We start from the raw sequence: 18,173 nt of genomic DNA, 5'->3' as shown, positions 1-18,173 counted from the left end.
TATAGGACGCTCTGCGCTGCCAACTGAAAGCAGCAGTGCTGAACGTCCGCGCTGCCAACTCAAAGCAGCAGCGCTGAGCGTCCTATAGGGTGATCTGCACTGCCAATGCAATGTAAAAGCTGCTTGGTGCAGCCCGGGAATAGTAAATTCCCGGGTAGCACCATTCAGACATAAGCAGGGTAATTTCCTGGGACTTAAGTCACGGGAAATTCGCTGGTCAATTGAAGGGTTGGCTACCCTACGTCTTCCCGGGTAGGTACCTTTTCAGACATACGCGGCAACCCGGGAATTTGGCTGAGGCAGGTAAAATTCCCTGGATTCTCTGTATGTCTGAAAGGGGTATAAGTGATGGGTTTGCAGCCCTGTCATTATTAAAAAAAAGAAGCAGCGAACATTTGTAAATTGAAAAAAAATATATAAAATCATGTGCCCACCCCCTCCGCAATTGATTACCAGCCCTAGCCCTTTAAGCCTAGACTTGTGATGGAAAATCAGAGAGTCATAAAGCATGGTGTCTGCTGGCACTAACGCAGGGAGACACTTGGTGTGGGCTTCCTGCCACCATAGTGCCAATTAACCCTAGGACCGTCGGCACAGGGCTGGAGTCACTAGTGAAGCGGGTCCAGCAAACAAATGCCTACCATTAGGGTAAGGTAAAGATGGCAAAGCTGTTCTTGTAGTGTGTTTGGTTGGTGGAAAATTGGGGGACCCAATGCTTTTTTTTCCTCTATTATTTTCACTACCAGCCTAGGCTTAAAGATTCAAGGCTTGACAATTCTGGGAGGACCATTTGCATTGTTATATTTTTTCACTTTTTCCTATTTAACCACTTGCCTGGTGTGGTCGCATTAGACGTGACAAGCGCTAGAGTGAGTTTTAACTGACATGGTTGCATCTGGTGCGACCAGTCGGAAACTCCCACTAGGCGGCTGATCTTCCAGCATTCGCTTATATCCGAGGGACCTGCTGGTCTACCTGCACCCTCTGCTGCCCCTCCATTGTATCCCGATCACTGCTGGCCAGTGATCAGGTGCCTGGTGGCACCCCCTCCCAGCACTGCTGCAGAGATTGAGCAGCTGTGGCTTCCATGGAAGTAGCAACTGTGGCTCCTGGAAGTGGCTGGTGCTGTGTCCAGCCAGCAGCACCTCCTCATTCTGACTTCTGTGCAGCTGACTCTGTACTAGAAGCCGAAGCTCCGTCTCTGCCCCCCATGTGTCCGATCACTGCTGTCCACAGTGATTGTGCATTGAGTATATGTGTGTGTGTGTATAATATATCTACTATACTGTGTGTGTGTGTGTGTGTGTGTATATAGATATATATATATATATGTATGTATGTATACATACACACATACAAGGACGGCACTGCAGGACTTGTCTTCAAAAGTTTGCATTATTATATCAAAAAAATGGTCGACGTTTCGATGCCTGACATGCACCTTTTTCAAGACAATCTACATGACAACCACAATAAAATATCTATTGAAGATAACACCTGGAGTGCCGTCCTTATGTACATTTTTATTTTGTTCCTCATGCAATGATGGATGGTTCGGGCACCCTGGCAATTTGGCTATAGATATATTGAGTGCCGGACATGTATTGTGTGTGTGTGTGTGTGTGTATATATATATATGTGTGTGTGTATATATATATATATATATATATATATATATATATATACAGTCAGGTCCATAAATATTGGGACATTGACTGAATTTTCAGATTTTGGCCTCTATTCACCACCACAATGGCTTTGAAATGAAACAAACAAGATGTGATTTAACTGCAGACTTTCAGATTTAATTTGAGGGTAATTACATCCAAATCAGGTGAACGGTGTAGGAATTACAACGGTTTCTATATGTGCCTCCCACTTTTTAAGGGGCCAAAAGTAATGGGACAAACCAAACAATCCTAAATCAAACTTTCACTTTTTAATACTTTATTGCAAATCCTTTGCAGGCAATTACAGCCTGAAGTCTGGAATGCATAGACATCACCAGACGCTGGGTTTCATCCCTGGTGATGCTCTGCCAGGCCTCTACTGCAAATGTCTTCAGTTCCTGCTTGTTCTTGGGGCATTTTCCCTTCAGTTTTGTCTTCATCAAGTGAAATGCATGCTCAATCGGATTCAGGTCAGGGGATTGACTTGGCCATTGCATAATATTCCACTTTTTGGCCTTAAAAAACACTTTGGTTGATTTTGCAGTATGCTTCAGGTCAATGTCCATCTGCACTGTGAAGCGCCATCCAATGAGTTCTGAAGCATTTGACTGAATATGAGCATATAATATTGCCCGAAACACTTCAGAATTCATTCTGCTGCTTTTGTCAGCAGTCAGATCATCAATAAATACAAGGGAACCAGTTCCATTGGCAGCCATACATGCCCACGCCATGACACTACCACCACCATGCTTCACTGATGAGGTGGTATGTTTTGAATCATGAGCAGTTCCTTTCCTTCTCTTCCCATCACTCTGGTACAAGTTGATCTTTGTCTCATCTGTCCATAGGATGTTGTTCCAGAACTGTAATGGCTTTTTTAAGATATTGTTTGGCAAACTCTAATCTGGTCTTCCTGTTTTTGTGGCTCACCAATGGTTTGCATCTTGTGGTGAACCCTCTATATTCACTCTTGTGAAGTCTTCCCTTGATTGTTGACTTTGACACATATACACCTAGCTCCTGGAGAGTGTTCTTGATTTGGCCAACTGTTGTGAAGGGGTTTTTCTTCACCAGGGAAATAATTCTTTTGTCATCCACCACAGTTGTTTTCCATGGTCTTCCGGGTCTTTTGGTGTTGCTGAGCTCTCCGATGCGTTCTTTCTTTTTAAGAATGTTCCAAACAGTTGATTTGGCCACACCTAATGTTTTTGCTATCTCTCTGATGGGTTTGTTTTGATTTTTCAGCCTAATGATGGCTTGCTTCACTGATAGTGACAGCTCTTTGGATCTCATGTTGAGAGTTGACAGCAACTGATTCCAAATGCAAATGTCACACCTAGAATCAACTCCTGACCTTTTACCTGCTTAATTGATAATGAAATAATGAGGGAATAGCCCACATCTGTCCATGAAATAGCTTTTGAGTTGATAGTCCCATTACTTTTGGCCCCTTAAAAAGTGGGAGGCACATATCGAAACTGTTGTAATTCCTACACTGTTCACCCGATTTGGATGTAATTACCCTCAAATTAAATCTGAAAGTCTGCAGTTAAAGCACATCTTGTTTGTTTCATTTCAAAACCATTGTGGTGGTGAATAGAGGCCAAAATAAAACCCCAGGAGAAGTCTGTTTTGTAAGCAGACCAGAGTATCGGCTTTTGGAAAAGCCGGTTTGGGTCCTGGGGGTGTGGATGTGAGGAGAGGGAGGGCTCAATCCACAGGCCACTCCAGGTTTTGGGCATTTTAGCCTGGTAACAGGCTATTTAGGGCTTGCAGCTGGAAATGGCTAATATAAGCATGGTTTGTTTGTGGCTGAGTGTCTCACACCTGGGAGAGCAGGCAGACTAGCATGTTCAGAGACACTTGGTGATAATCCTTTTAAGTACTTGGCTCGTGTTTTGTTGATGGTGAGGGCAACAGGCCCTACCATTATTAGAGAGAGGGAATCTGCTGTGTAGCTAGTGCCCAGCCGGGCTAGGATTTATGTTTGTTTTGTTTATGTTTATATTCATTTGGCACAATAAAGACTGGCGCCGACCAGTTTGTGCAAGAACCCCTGACTTGTATCCTGTTTCTACGGCTGCTGTGTGTGTAAAGAGGGAGTCCATCTACCCCAGGAGAGGGACCCCTATCCCAACGTGTCACAATAATATATATAATAGGAGGCACTCCAATTCAGTATGGCAATGATCTTGCTGCACAGGGTTCAAGATAAATAGAATACAGGGTAAGCGGCACTCATCCGGATTTCACAAGGTAAAAAACACCAAGTCGAACTGATCTTCAACATTTTGGAATTTAATCCGAATTTATTTCAGCTGGAGTAATTTGCTCTATTACTGCATTGCCAAGAATCATATCCAGTTCTCTTATAAATCTATTGGTTGGATCCCCAGCCAGTTTCTCATATGTTTCGTTCTTATTAAGCTGTGAATACATCTCCACTTTGTAATCCTCAATATTGAGGATCACCACACCTCTGCCTTTGTCGGGTGGTAGTATCCTGATGTTCTCTTCACTTCTTAATTGTTTGAGAGCTTTTTTCTCTCCACCAGGGAGGTTACTATAAAAATGTGGAGTATCCTTGTTGTATTGACTCACTTGTGTATCCAGTACCTTAATGAAGCTCATAATTGATGTATTCGATGAGGGAGGTTCAAAGGAAGATTTCTTCTTAAATTTATTATATTTATCATCGTTCACACTATTACTTAAAGGAGCCACCGTTGTTTTCTGATTTTTTAAAAAATCCACCAATTTCAGTTGTCTCTGTAATCTTGTTAAGTCGATTTTCCATTGTAGATCCTTAAAGTTGATTGTAGGAACAAATGAGAAACCTTTATTAAGAATGGATGTTTCATCTGAAGTTAAGATCTTAGTAGATAATTTGAAAATTAAATTTTCTTCTTGCAACCTTTTTGTGATACCCTTGCGGCAGTATCCCCCTCTCCTGACAGGGCGCCTCCTTTCCCGCGTCCAGCACGGGTATTTACCCTTAAAGGGGGTTTATTAATGCCTTGTGAGGAAGTGGATGGTTCTTGCCTGGCTTCACTCGCAGAAGAATAAGAGTCAGAGGTAGAGTCTGTATCTTTCGTGTAAATGACACCGTTGTGGGGGCGGTTCTTCTCGGGGCCCGAGCCTGGCGCGCAATCGGTGGTGGTTTGAGGGGCACGCTATATAGGTGAGTGTTGGTGTATTATGTTGTTGTTCCTGATGACGGATTAAATTCCGAAACATTGAAGATCAGTTCGACTTGGTGTTTTTTTCCTTGTGAAATCCGGATGAGTGCTGCTTACCCTGTAATAAATAAATATATATATATATATATATATATAAAATATGGTAAGAACTTACCTTTGTTATCTCTGTTTCTACGAAGTCCATAGGGTCGACAGGGCACCCGCCCTGACGCACCTGGCTTCATATGGGCTGTGTTACTGGTCGCCGGTTTCCCGTCTCCTTCTCTGTGAGTATGGTTCTTGAGTATTCCTGTCTTCTCTCTCTTTCTCCTTCTTTTGCTAATTACAAACATGGGATGCCTCTGGTTTGGTGTTGGGGTTATAGGGAGAGTGGACCCAGTGCATCCTGGGAGTTGAAAGCTTTAACTGCGTGGTGCCCGGATTTGGTTCCCAACCTATACCCCAAGGTCAACCCTGTGGACCCTATAGACTTCGTAGAAACAGACATAACAAAGGTAAGCTCTTACCATATCTCTTGTTTTTGTCTTCCTAATCAATATTGATTTTTATTTTATTTTTTACAGTATCCACTCTACAGAAGAAAAATGGCTTTATTATATTCGGTATGTTAAAATTTGGTAATATTTTGCAAATTTTAATCCATTTTTATTTATATTGATGGATCTTATAATTAGCAAGGCCAATCCCTGGATCAGCGGGATGTAAATCCCGGGATTGGAGTTTCCAATCCCAGCATTTACGGGATTGAATTGCGTGAGTTAATTGTGCAGCAGCTGCATGATTCAATTTAGCTGGGCAGCGCTGAGTCAGAGCACATTGCCCAGAGGTGAGGCAGTGTGGAGGGCATCCTGCACTGCCCCATGCCAGCCGCTCCTTCAACAGCCACGCCTGCCGCCCGCGGAGGTAAGCTGCCTGCGCTGCAACTGAGCAGTGCACTGACTGCTCACTGAGGAATCGCCTCAGACAGGGGACAGAGCAGCCAATACGTGTACCGAGACGCTGCGCTGCCTGCTGTGTGGTGGAGGTTGTGTCACTGGTGTGAGTGCCCTACCATGGCTCGACTACTGCAAGGCAAAGCTGAGTGAGGCTCACAGTGCCAGGCTGCCTGAACTCAGAGTGCTGTGCTGAGGGACAAGTACTTACTTGTGGAGTGAAGTAGACCGGCGGGTGAGTCCATGAATGTTTTTTTTTTTTTTCTTACTGTAGTGCTGCTGGGTTGGCTTGCAGGGGGGCTGGCTTTGAGAGTTATATTTTTCCTGTGGGGCTAGCCAATGTTTTCTGATAAGATTGAAGTCATTTTGTTAGTGTGAACCCTGTATGGGGGGCTGGGGGCCATAAAAGTTTTTTATTTTTTTTTCTGTGGGCCTGTGCTTTCATGCCCCCCCCCCACCCACACACACACACACACACACACCACAGGAATAAAATAACATGTGGAGGTTAGTGTTTTATTTTAAAAATACAGTATCATTGCTCAACTTAATCCCGGGATAGAGAGTTTTTTTCAATCCCGGGATTGAAAAAATTAGGCAGGATTGGCTTCCTTACATATAATATGAACGTATTGATTGCGATCATTTTTGTAAATTTTTCTAGAGAAATTTCAAGATTTCATCCCAGACAGAGGCATCTGGAGTACTGAACCTGTCCGAGCAGCTAAGTAACCAGCTGGAGCAGTATCATCTGAAATCTAAAGAACAGTCTGTAAGTGTCGATGTTATCTTTCTTGCTGTTATAGAACTGATCCCAAGAATGTACTGTAAATAAAATTGTATGTAGTTCCATTAGACTGTCAGAGCAAGGTATAACCTGGAGCAAAGGTCAGTTACTCATGGTTTTAAAAAAATCATGCTTTTACTAGTAAAATTAACTTTCAGTGTATGTATAGAGATGTGTTTGTAGCCTATTGGTTTCATTGACCCTATATCCACTTATCCTTGCACCTGCAGTCAGGACAGAAATTACATATTTCGAACTGGTAATCTGTGATCTCATATTAAAAACCTATCACATCAATAACTGACTCCTGTGATCAGGACTACAAAATCTCAGTGACAGGGTTCTCCATGTCTGGGTTATAGAACCAGGCATGATTACTATGCTTTGGGCAGTAGTGATAACAATAGTGTTCACCTCCATACCAATTCACATATACTCATCATTTATTAATGAAGCTACAGGTTGAGTGATTGCCTGTAATAAATTTGAACCATTCTCCCTCATTTTGATGTGACTTTAAATCCAAGAGCAGTAGCTTTTTTAGGAATGTTTTTGAGCCATAGACTATATTTGCTTTACCTAGAAATTCCAGTAAACAGCTGCCTAGTAGTACTAGTATTCATTATTTTGGTTATCCCTTAAAAGAGGGATATCCCAGGCTGGTTACCCGCTAGCGCTCCTATGTTCCACCTGACTATATGTATTCAAAAACATCTAAAAATAAACAATGTATATTCTGAAAAATATATACATGTAGTTTTATAATGAATCAACCTAAAAAGACGTATAAATCATAGTCATTTATTTCCAATTGACTCCAAACAATAGCGAAAATAGATACGGAACTCCCGTTCTGTCAGTCGAAGAGTGTCACAATCCTCAGTAATGGAATGAATCACTGGTGATCCTCAGGAAAGTGAAAAAAGAAAAAGAAGAAACCAATGGTGTAGTACTTCTTAAAATAGGTACGGGGATTTAACAGTTCTCTACTTCAGATATCCAGTATATCAGCCACATACCATACTCACGTTAACAACGGGGTATAAACCACATATAAGGGTTTTTTTATCTTCTATGTCAAACAGTCAGAGCACATGAATAACAACAGGTAGAAAAGTGGGCGTACCCCAACTCACAGTGAGGTGTGTTGTGATGGTCATATAAAGGTTTCTTTTATATCATCCCTTTAGATTTTCTCCATCCATGGACTGTATTCTTCACCTCATTTGCATGAAGCATATGAAATATAGGTGTTAGGAGCAGAGTAGGTTTCCAAACAGGTTTATTATTAAAATCAAAATGACAAATGCCATATACACAGGAGTAGATGGAACAAATAAACAGTCACCTGAAACGTGAACAGATCCGGACTGCCCCGCTAACAGCGAATGTAACTCCAAGTGTACATAGGCTTTCTGCCACATACACCAACGCGTTTCGACCTCAGTCTTTATCAAGGTGTGAATGTATGTGCTAGAGAGTCAATTTAAGTACCCTAGTCAATCCCTCCTCCTTTATTGGGGGCGGGGAAGAGCCCAAATACTAAAAAATGGAAATACTAGTCTTCCATGGTTCATAGATATATCCTATTACATGGATTTATATGTATATTAATAACATCCTTAAATCAAAATAAATATATAATCCCAAAAGAGTAAATAACATAAAACACACAAATTTGCCGGTTTGCGTTCCACATGGAACGCAAACACTTCCGCCGGCAATGCGTGGTCTCTCCTACCACTCATAGCAGTACACACATACCCCAAACCGGAAGAAGAACTATGTCACCTACGATGGAAGAGGAGGGGGTCAGCCCGGAGTGTACGCACCAAAGCGTTGCTCCTCCCTCTCTACCCCGCGACGTCACGGCCGACCTCGCGCCTACGTTTCATGGAGTAAGCATGGCCGTGCGTTCCATTCGGCAGGGACTATGCGTTCCATGTAGTAAACATGGCCATGCAGGAGTTGATGAGAGGGGACATATCATCTATTTATATCGGCTTACCTAATGTGGCGGTGTATCTCTTACACCAAGCGGTGACTAGACAACCGCGAGGAACTCAAAATAAATAAGTTAAAAAGGTTAAAAATAGTTAAGAATAATTAAGAATGGTCAGAGAACCTTTCCTTTCCATTCTCATATACTAACTCATATGGCATCCTAGATCATAATATAATAAGGCATCTTTAGGACTTACACAGATAATCATCATAAATAAATATAGAAATACATAAAAACCAAGAGAATGGATGGAATACTTCTTCCACAAAAATAGCGCCTATAGCAAGCTCAGTATAATGGCAATCTATACACCATTGATGTAAATAAATATCTAAAATGGTCGGATATATAATAATAATAAATATAAAAATAAAATACTAAAATTGACATATAAAAGAGTCGGCATATTTGAAGTATACATAATCATAAATACATAATCTCATCAAAAAGGACATAATACACAGAGGCAACATAACATGTATGATAAAGCTTGGCCCCTCCGAATTGGAGAAAACAAAATATAGAGGAAAGATTAGCGAGGCTGGAGATGCGGACTATTTTTGAATTGGGAACTCTCATCCCTAAGGGGCTGAATATCGATTTTGAGTCCAAATGGTTCCTATAATTTTTATTCATAAGAGTGTTCTTCCTGCTTTTTATCATACTTGTTATGTTGCCTCTATTGAGCTATTTTTGTGGAAGAAGTATTCCATCCATTCTCTTGGTTTTTATGTATTTCTAGATTTATTTATGATTATCTGTGTAAGTCCTAAAGATGCCTTATTATATTATGATCTAGGATGTCATATGAGTTAGTATATGAGAATGGAAAGGAAAGGTTCTCTGTCCATTCTTAATTATTCTTAACTATTTTTAACCTTTTTAACTTATTTATTTCGAGTTCCTCGCGGTTGTCTAGTCACCGCTTGGTGTAAGAGATACACCGCCACATTAGGTAAGCCGATATAAATAGATGATATGTCCCCTCTCATCAACTCCTGCATGGCCATGTTTACTACATGGAACGCATAGTCCCTGCCGAATGGAACGCACGGCCATGCTTACTCCATGGAACGTAGGCGCGAGGTCGGCCGTGACGTCGCGGGATAGAGAGGGAGGAGCAACGCTTTGGTGCGTACACTCCGGGCTGACCCCCTCCTCTTCCATCGTAGGTGACATAGTTCTTCTTCCGGTTTGGGGTATATGTGTACTGCTATGAGTGGTAGGAGAGACCACTCATTTCCGGCGGAAGTGTTTGCGTTCCATGTGGAACGCAAACCGGCAAAATTGTGTGTTTTATGTTATTTACTCTTTTGCGATTATATATTTATTTTGATTTAAGGATGTTATTAATATACATATAAATCCATGTAATAGGATATATCTATGAACCATGGAAGACTAGTATTTCCATTTTTTAGTATTTGGGCTCTTCCCCGCCCCCAATAAAGGAGGAGGGATTGACTAGGGTACTTAAGTTGACTCTCTAGCACAATGATTCCCAACCTCGGTCCTCAAGGCACACTAACAGTCCTGGTTTTAGTGATATCCATGATTGTGCACATATGGTTAAATCAAAGTAACTGAGGTACTAATTAAGTCACTTGTGCTCAAGTATGGATATCCCTAAAACCTGCACTGTTAGTGTGCCTTGAGGACCGTGGTTGGGAACCCCTGCTCTAGCACATATATTCACACCTTGATAAAGACTGAGGTCGAAACGCGTTGGTGTATGTGGCAGAAAGCCTATGTACACTTGGAGTTACATTCGCTGTTAGCGGGGCAGTCCGGATCTGTTCACGTTTCAGGTGACTGTTTATTTGTTCCATCTACTCCTGTGTATATGGCATTTGTCATTTTGATTTTAATAATAAACCTGTTTGGAAACCTACTCTGCTCCTAACACCTATATTTCATATGCTTCATGCAAATGAGGTGAAGAATACAGTCCATGGATGGAGAAAATCTAAAGGGATGATATAAAAGAAACCTTTATATGACCATCACAACACACCTCACTGTGAGTTGGGGTACGCCCACTTTTCTACCTGTTGTTATTCATGTGCTCTGACTGTTTGACATAGAAGATAAAGAAACCCTTATATGTGGTTTATACCCCGTTGTTAACGTGAGTATGGTATGTGGCTGATATACTGGATATCTGAAGTAGAGAACTGTTAAATCCCCGTACCTATTTTAAGAAGTACTACACCATTGGTTTCTTCTTTTTCGTTTTTCTTGTTTCACTTTCCTGAGGATCACCAGTGATTCATTCCATTACTCTGAGTATTGGGACACTCTTCGACTGACAGAACGGGAGTTCCGTATCTATTTACGCTATAGTTTGGAGTCAATTGGAAATAAGTGACTATGATTTATACGTCTTTTTAGGTTGATTCATTCTAACTACATTTATATATTTTTCAGAATATACATTGTCTATAAGCTGTGCGCAGTTAGAGGGTTGCTTGATTTTTGTTTTCTATTGTTTCTTTTGAGAGGTGGATGACCTCTTTTTAGCACTCCTTACTGCTGACACTAGTGTGTGCAGTCCATTTCTCCTCAATTCCTTTTGGTTTAGTGTTCAATACATCTAAAAATAAAACCCACTATACTGTCCGTATCCATTTGCAGTCATACTTGTATATTTGTCATATTTGTAGCATTGAACATTTTTTCTGGATTCTGCTTGTTATATTTTAGTGCATTTAAATTATGTCACTGGGATAAGTTCATTAATCTTCATTGGAGTACATTGTGTAAACACCCAGTAGGGGGTATATTTACTAATGCGAGAGGTTTTTAGAAGTAGAGATGTTGCCCATAGCAATCCAATTAGATTCTACTTAATCTTTAACTAGCAGCTGCTAGAAGATAATACCTAGAATCTGATTGGTTGCTATGGGCAACATCTCCACTTCTCAAAACTCTCACTTTAGTAAATATACCACTAGGTATGAATATAAAGGGGTCGACTCAATTAACTCCCACAGCCCTCGAGTTACTCACACTTGTGAGTAAGGCCAGCTATATACTGATTTATGTTTGCAGCCATATAGAGCTGCATACGAAAATCATCAAATCCGGGATGAGAACAGATGCAAGCGGGTGCGACAGATGCAAGTTCAGCTGGTGTTTCTACGCCATTGCAACGGCAACTCACCCCCCTCGCACGCAGGGGCAAGATAATTCAATCAACCCCAAGGAGTTTAAATGCTGTTGTGGTTTTTTTATTGTCTTTTCATTTTTACAGCTACTTATTTTATGCGGATGTAGTCAAAATTTAGACAGTCAAAACGTAGACATCAAATTGTCGACAACCAATAGGTCGACAGGGGCATATGGTCAACAGTAATGTAGATAGTCAAAATGTCGACAGTGTCAAAACGTATACAATCAAAATGTAACCACAGTTGAAATGTCGACAGCGCTGTTCCCACACTCTCAGCCAATCAGCGCTTTTCTATTCAGTTCTACGGAGTGACCCAGTCACACTGCGGCGCAGTTCAATTCCATTGGTTTGATATTTTTCAAGATCCCTGAACACTACATGGACTTGATCACTGTATTTTGAGCGTATTAAAGTGCTGAACGAGGACTATGTGGAGGAGTGTTTTTTCAATAAAATACTAAAACATTCGGTGTCTGTCTTTTTTTTTTTTTTTTTTTTTTTAAATATTTTTTACAGATGTCACCAGCCCCTTAATGTCAGAGCATGCTGGTACTTGTGGTTCCACAGTTGCTATCATGCTGGGGCATGCTTTCTGGGACTTGTTGGCCACCTGTAAAGAAAATTATTATTCACTATGTAATTACCATGAACCCCGCACCCACCACCAGGGATGCAGGAAATAGCCCTGGCCTTTTTTTTGTTTTCTTGTTTTCTATTTAAATGTAGCTGTTTACCTGCTCCTAGACTGGCGGCTCTCACGTGCGTCTGAAACGCCGACTTTCAGCAGAATCTAAGCAGCAGGCTGTCTTTTAGCAGCGACACTGTAATTTTATTATGACTATCGACATTTTGGTTGTTGATCTTATGACTGTCAACATTTTTTATTATGACTGTTGACAATTTGATTGTCAACCATAAAGTGTGTCTAAATTTTAACTGTCGACATTTAAAACTGTCTATATATTTAAAGTATAAATTATGTACCTATTAAATTTTTACTATGTATTGATTGTCAACATATATAGTCCCTGTCGACATTTTGGTTGTCTAAATATTGTACTTGACATTATGGTGTCTAAATTTTGAATGTCTAAATTTTGAATGTCTAAGAAATCTACCCCAACCCCTGTTATGGAGTTGTTGGTTTTATGTAGAAACTCCTTTTAAAATGAATGGGCACTAGACACCAATGGGGCTGCACAGCACTGGTAATTGTAGTTCGCACCACCACAGAATTAACTATTCACATCTTTTTGTAAAGCAAGGAGTGCCCGGATTTCTCCTCTCCACTTGCTACATTACATTCTATGTTCGAAACAGATTGTGATTTATTTTAGCAGCTAAGGAAAATTGCTGTCGATTGAGTTTACTCTTTCATTCCCTTCCAAGAGGAGGAATTGGCATTGCCATGTTTATATTTGTTTGCATTTGTTGACCATGGATTAAAAGATCTGTTCGGTTTTCCCTTTTTGGATTATAAATGATTAAAACAGCAAAAATTCCCATAGTATTATGGTAGTGAAGTGATGAATAAAGGCATCTTAGTGTTGTTAAAATATATTTTACAAATATGTTTGTTTACTTACATTAGTGCAATGGACATGGGTCCATTCCCATAATACTGAGAGCAATATTGCAGGTCTATCGGGAAGATCCCCAGCATTTTTAGTACAGGGCTTGGTAGGTTTCACGGAAGCACACAGTAAATTTAACAAGACAAAAGAAAGATGCACACACCACTTGAAAGGGAATGTAATCATTAGGTCGACATTCATAATGTCGACTTTCTCACACTGGAAGATCACAGATCTGACCCGGAAGTGATGGTCACATAACAGCCGGGACCCGGGAAGCCATGTTGGAGCCACTGCAGCCATCAGGAGCAGGTAAGTGACCACCAGGAACGATTCAAACATGTTGACATTTCATCAGTGTTTACATGTTGAATGTCAACATGGTCAATATTGACACTATGTCCATGTCGACATTCATATGTCAGCATTATGATGTCGACATTGAGATATCTCCTCCTAAACCTATCCTCAATACTCCATGACTGAGCCGCCAGTTTCCGTGCGACTCAGCATTTACCAAGCTTTTTTTTGGGCCAGAATTGCCTCTTGGTTGCAAACGGATGTGACAAACCGCTACAGGAGATTGCACTGATTAATTTGAGATATCAAAGTGTCACATATAATCACATTAATTAATCAGTGCAATTCCCATGAAGCAGTCGCATCTGTTTGCGCCTGAGATGAAATTTCCGGTAAGAAAAGATGTGTAAAAAACGCTCGGCACAAGCTCACTGAGAAGGGCTGTTTGGTGTGACAGATGTAAGGACACATCTGTGTCATACCACACCCCATTTAAAGTTCTTATTGGTGGAAGAAACCGCACAAGCTTTGGACTGTGGAGGCAGGGGAATTTAACTTTTAGATGCTGAATTTATGTGCTGTGTGGCTTGAGGTATGAAGTAACAAACTCTTGACCTGCAGGGTATCAAAGGAAGACCAAGATATGAAGTTGCTACATTTTACACTAAAACCCTCAACAGCACTAGAGGTTGTTTTATAATATACAGTTGTGTCCTCTCCTCATACACTGTTGCTGCAGTCGCACAAGGCAGTCCTTCTCGGTGTGCCAGGTCCCGTCTGAGTTGGCTTATGCCGAGCCTTTTTTTTTTTTTGCCCAAATATGCGCCTTAGTCGCAAACGGATGCAACAAACCACTTCACAAAACTGCACTAATTCATTTGATATGCGACACTTGTAAATCTGTGTGCGACTGAGTCTGAATCTGTTTACGAAGTGCTATGATGCCGTAGCCACAGCTTTTTTCCACTCCAAACTCCGTTGTACTTCGTATATAATACAGTCGTACACAGATATACAAGAGCCGCATATCAAATGAATCAGTGTAGCATCACATTCATTTGCAACTAAGACATATCCTCTGGCAAAAGAGACCCTCAGCGCAAGCCAAATTGCACGGGCCCTGGCGGCTTAGTCACATCATGCGCCGCATGGCGTATTGAGGTTAGGTGTATGAGAACACATCTGTAGCAGTGTGCTCAATTGTGGCAGGGACAACTCCTATAAATCTGCGGGGGTGTTAAAATGAAAAGAAAATATATTTTTTCCTCCTAATGACAATTCAAACACTGCAACTCCGTAATGATACAAAATATGCTCAATACTGCATTGCTGACAATATTTCCTTAGTAGTGCCGCTCATTGCCCTAGTGTTATAGGATGTAATATATCCATGCAGTGCAACTCATATTTGTGTTATGGGGGTTTTTTTTATGGTTCTTAAGTAAGAGAACAACAAATTTCTCACTTAAAAGTAAGTATTGTTGGATAATTAGCTGATATAACATAAATTATGCTTAATTTATGTCATAAGGCAGTGACTGTGCACAGATTTGTTGCACCTAAACTTGTACATTTCAGAAGACAAACTACAATTTGGTATAAGTGATACTGTTGGGGAAAAGGAATAAATCTGGAGAACAAGTCTAATTCAAAATAGTCATGACCAGATGTTTTTTCTGTAAAATGTACAGTGGCTTAGACAAAACTTGTGACTTGCTTTATGTAAATAGTGAAGTGAAAGAAATAGTGTAAATATGAAATATTACAAGATATAAATGATATCATGGATGGAAGTTTAGCCAGTGTTTTTATTGCTCAGAATTACAAATGTGTGCTAGTGTTTGCGTGTTTGCCCTATTTCACTTTACTCTGTTGTTTTGTCTATAAATGAAGCTTCTGCACTTGCTTTCAGACTCACCATTCATATAACAGTCGTTTTATGTTGACAGGCTCAAGGATCCAGTGGGACTAACTGTACCATCACAACTAATCAAACCGCACCAAACGTAGGTATTTAACAACTTTGCTCTGGACAAAGATCTACCCTATTCTGGCTTCTATCAATTCAGGGTATTCACATTTCAACGTGTTCATCCCCTCTTTCAAATTATGTAACCCCTCTAGTAGTTTTTGTCAAGTGATGAGCCGTGATCCCTATGGTCATATTACCCTGCAGTAGGTAAAACAGAAATTTCCATAGATGGGAAGGGTACTAAATGTGTCCTATCAATCCCATAATGGCAGTTGCACACATGGGGGGCACTCTCGTTTGAACGTTGGGAGTGTACTCTTTCAAACGATATATTCCATTAGTCAATATTATGTTTTTTTTCACGGAGGGCAGTGCAAACATTGACAGGTGGAAAACCCTATTCAGGAATATTAAGGTTGATAATGAGTGGCGTTAACCTCTGGATTTTTTATTTCTAGATGTTGCCTCCAACTGGTAATGAAAACAATGACCACACAACAAAATTAGGTATGTGAAACCTCATTATATTCAATTTATCCGGTAACATTCTTTGTTTTACTGTGGGAAAATCTAAAATGGTGGACTTTGGCATTGATACAAGGGTTAAACGCCTTATCTAGGTATAGGTGAGGCCACTTCCTAAGCTGTAAGATAAATTAACCTACCCCAACCTCAATGTCTACAGTCAGTTTTTTTTTTTGAAATAACCATTCCTTGCATCAGAGCTTTGTGTAGTGACCAATTACATGATATAATATTGTGTACACTCTCGTAGATGTAGGACTGTAGAACTGTGCACACTACTTCATAGACTGGAAAACCCTGCAGAACTGTGGAGACAAAAGATAACTGACTACAAACATCTCTGAAGGATCATTTCACAAAATCTATATGGTATAAGGAGGAAAGGGTTTTAGATTTTAATTGTGGGCTTCATAGCTAAGCCTTCCATTGTCTTAGACCATTATTACTTTATTTGGCTGTTGAAGTATTTGCCAATTTTAGTGGCTGGGTGTAAAAAGTGTTGTGAAGTCACTCTGAGCCTCGCTTAACAATAATGGCCAAGAAAATACATATGCTTATAATAGTCACAGTTTTGTTTATGAAGATTCATACTTATTCATCTTTTTCAATATAAGGCACTTCTGTGCTGCAACATTACAGTGCTGCATATCTAGATTTGCTTCAGGTCTTTTAGAAGTTCTTATCATTCTCTTAAGATCACACGTGGTTGGTGATCACCAATAATTGCAAGACCTGAGGTTGTTCAATTTTAATGACTCCTCTACAATACTCTCAAGAAGATTTTACAAATAATTTTTCATCAAGTCTTTTGCATTGATATTCAGCTTGTCCTTAAAATCCAATGGCTATTGTTCCATTGCTTTTTTTTTTTTAATAAAGTATTTTTATTGATCAACAAATAGCATACATAAAGACCAACAAAACAAATATGCAAGAACAAAGGGTTTCACAGAACCCAGAAACATTCAAGTAAAAGAACCACATAAAATCTCAATAGAGCAGATAATTTTTCAGTAGATTATACAAAATTGATGAGCATCAGTAAGAAAAAAAACAGTTGGCCACATATATACATTAAGATGGCCAAACAATAACAACAGGTCCTTAAGCAATAAAACCCAGCACAAATGGCAAAGGTACTGTTGGTACATTAGAGAAGCAATGTCAATATACATATTATATAAAAATACAATATTTACTTACCGTAAAATCTCATCCTTGGATTCCATCTGGGGGATGCCTTACATCTGGGTTATGTATAGCCATGGCCAAAAGTTTTGAGAATGACACAAGTATTGGTTTTCACAAAGCTTGCTGCTTCAGTGTTTTTAGACCTTTTTGTCAGATGTTACTGTGGTATACTGATATAAAATTACAAGCATTTCATGAGTGTCAAGGCTTTTATTGACAATTACATTAAGTTTATGCAAAGAGTCAATATTAGCAGTGTTGACCCTTCTTTTTCAAGACCTCTGCAATTCGCCCTGGCATGCTGTCAATCAACTTCCTCGCCACATGCTTACTGATGGCCGCCCATTCTTGCCTAATCAATGCTTGGAGTTCGTCAGAATTTGTGGGTTTTTGTTTGTCCACCCGCCTCTTGAGGATTGACCACAAGTTCTCAATGGGATTAAGGTCTGGGAAGTTTCCTGGCCATGGACCCAAAATTTTGATGTTTTGTTTCCCAAGCCACTTAGTTATCACTTTTGTCTTATGGCAAGCTGCTCCATCCTGCTGGAAAAGGCATTGTTCGTCAACAAACCGTTCTTGGATGGTTGGGAGAAGTTGCTCTTGGAGGATGTTTTGGTACCATTCTTTATTCATGGCTGTGTTCTTAGGCAAAATTGTGAGTCCACTCCTTTGGCTGAGAAGCAACCCCACACATGAATGGTCACAGGATTCTCAGGAAAGAACTGAGAAACCAGAGATCAACAGGTGTCCAGTATGAAAGCCAAACAAGGGAGGGTCCTTGGCTTCCCCCAGATGGACTCCGTGGAAGAGATTTTACAGAAAGAAAAAAATCGTATTTCCTT

General features: G+C 40.3%; 1 protein-coding gene across 4 annotated transcripts in view; it reads left to right on the top strand.

The window, feature by feature from the left end:
* LOC148519651 (uncharacterized) overlaps positions 1 to 18,173 on the top strand; it is a 143,673-nt gene that overhangs the window by 109,188 nt on the left and 16,312 nt on the right. For all 4 annotated transcript variants that reach the window (XM_088476308.1, XM_088476305.1, XM_088476307.1 and 1 more), the window contains exons 10-13: positions 5,437 to 5,475; positions 6,470 to 6,577; positions 15,593 to 15,649; positions 16,074 to 16,122. In XM_088476308.1, the coding sequence (XP_088332434.1) occupies positions 5,437 to 5,475; positions 6,470 to 6,577; positions 15,593 to 15,649; positions 16,074 to 16,122 (253 nt within the window). The remainder of the gene's footprint in view (positions 1 to 5,436; positions 5,476 to 6,469; positions 6,578 to 15,592; positions 15,650 to 16,073; positions 16,123 to 18,173) is intronic.

The sequence above is a fragment of the Taudactylus pleione genome, unplaced genomic scaffold (genome assembly GCF_031769625.1).
Source record: "Taudactylus pleione unplaced genomic scaffold, aTauple2 ptg000186l, whole genome shotgun sequence".
NCBI lineage: Eukaryota > Metazoa > Chordata > Amphibia > Anura > Myobatrachidae > Taudactylus > Taudactylus pleione.
The sequence above is the reverse complement of the archived record's forward strand: the minus strand, read 5'-3'. Positions and strand labels throughout refer to the sequence as shown.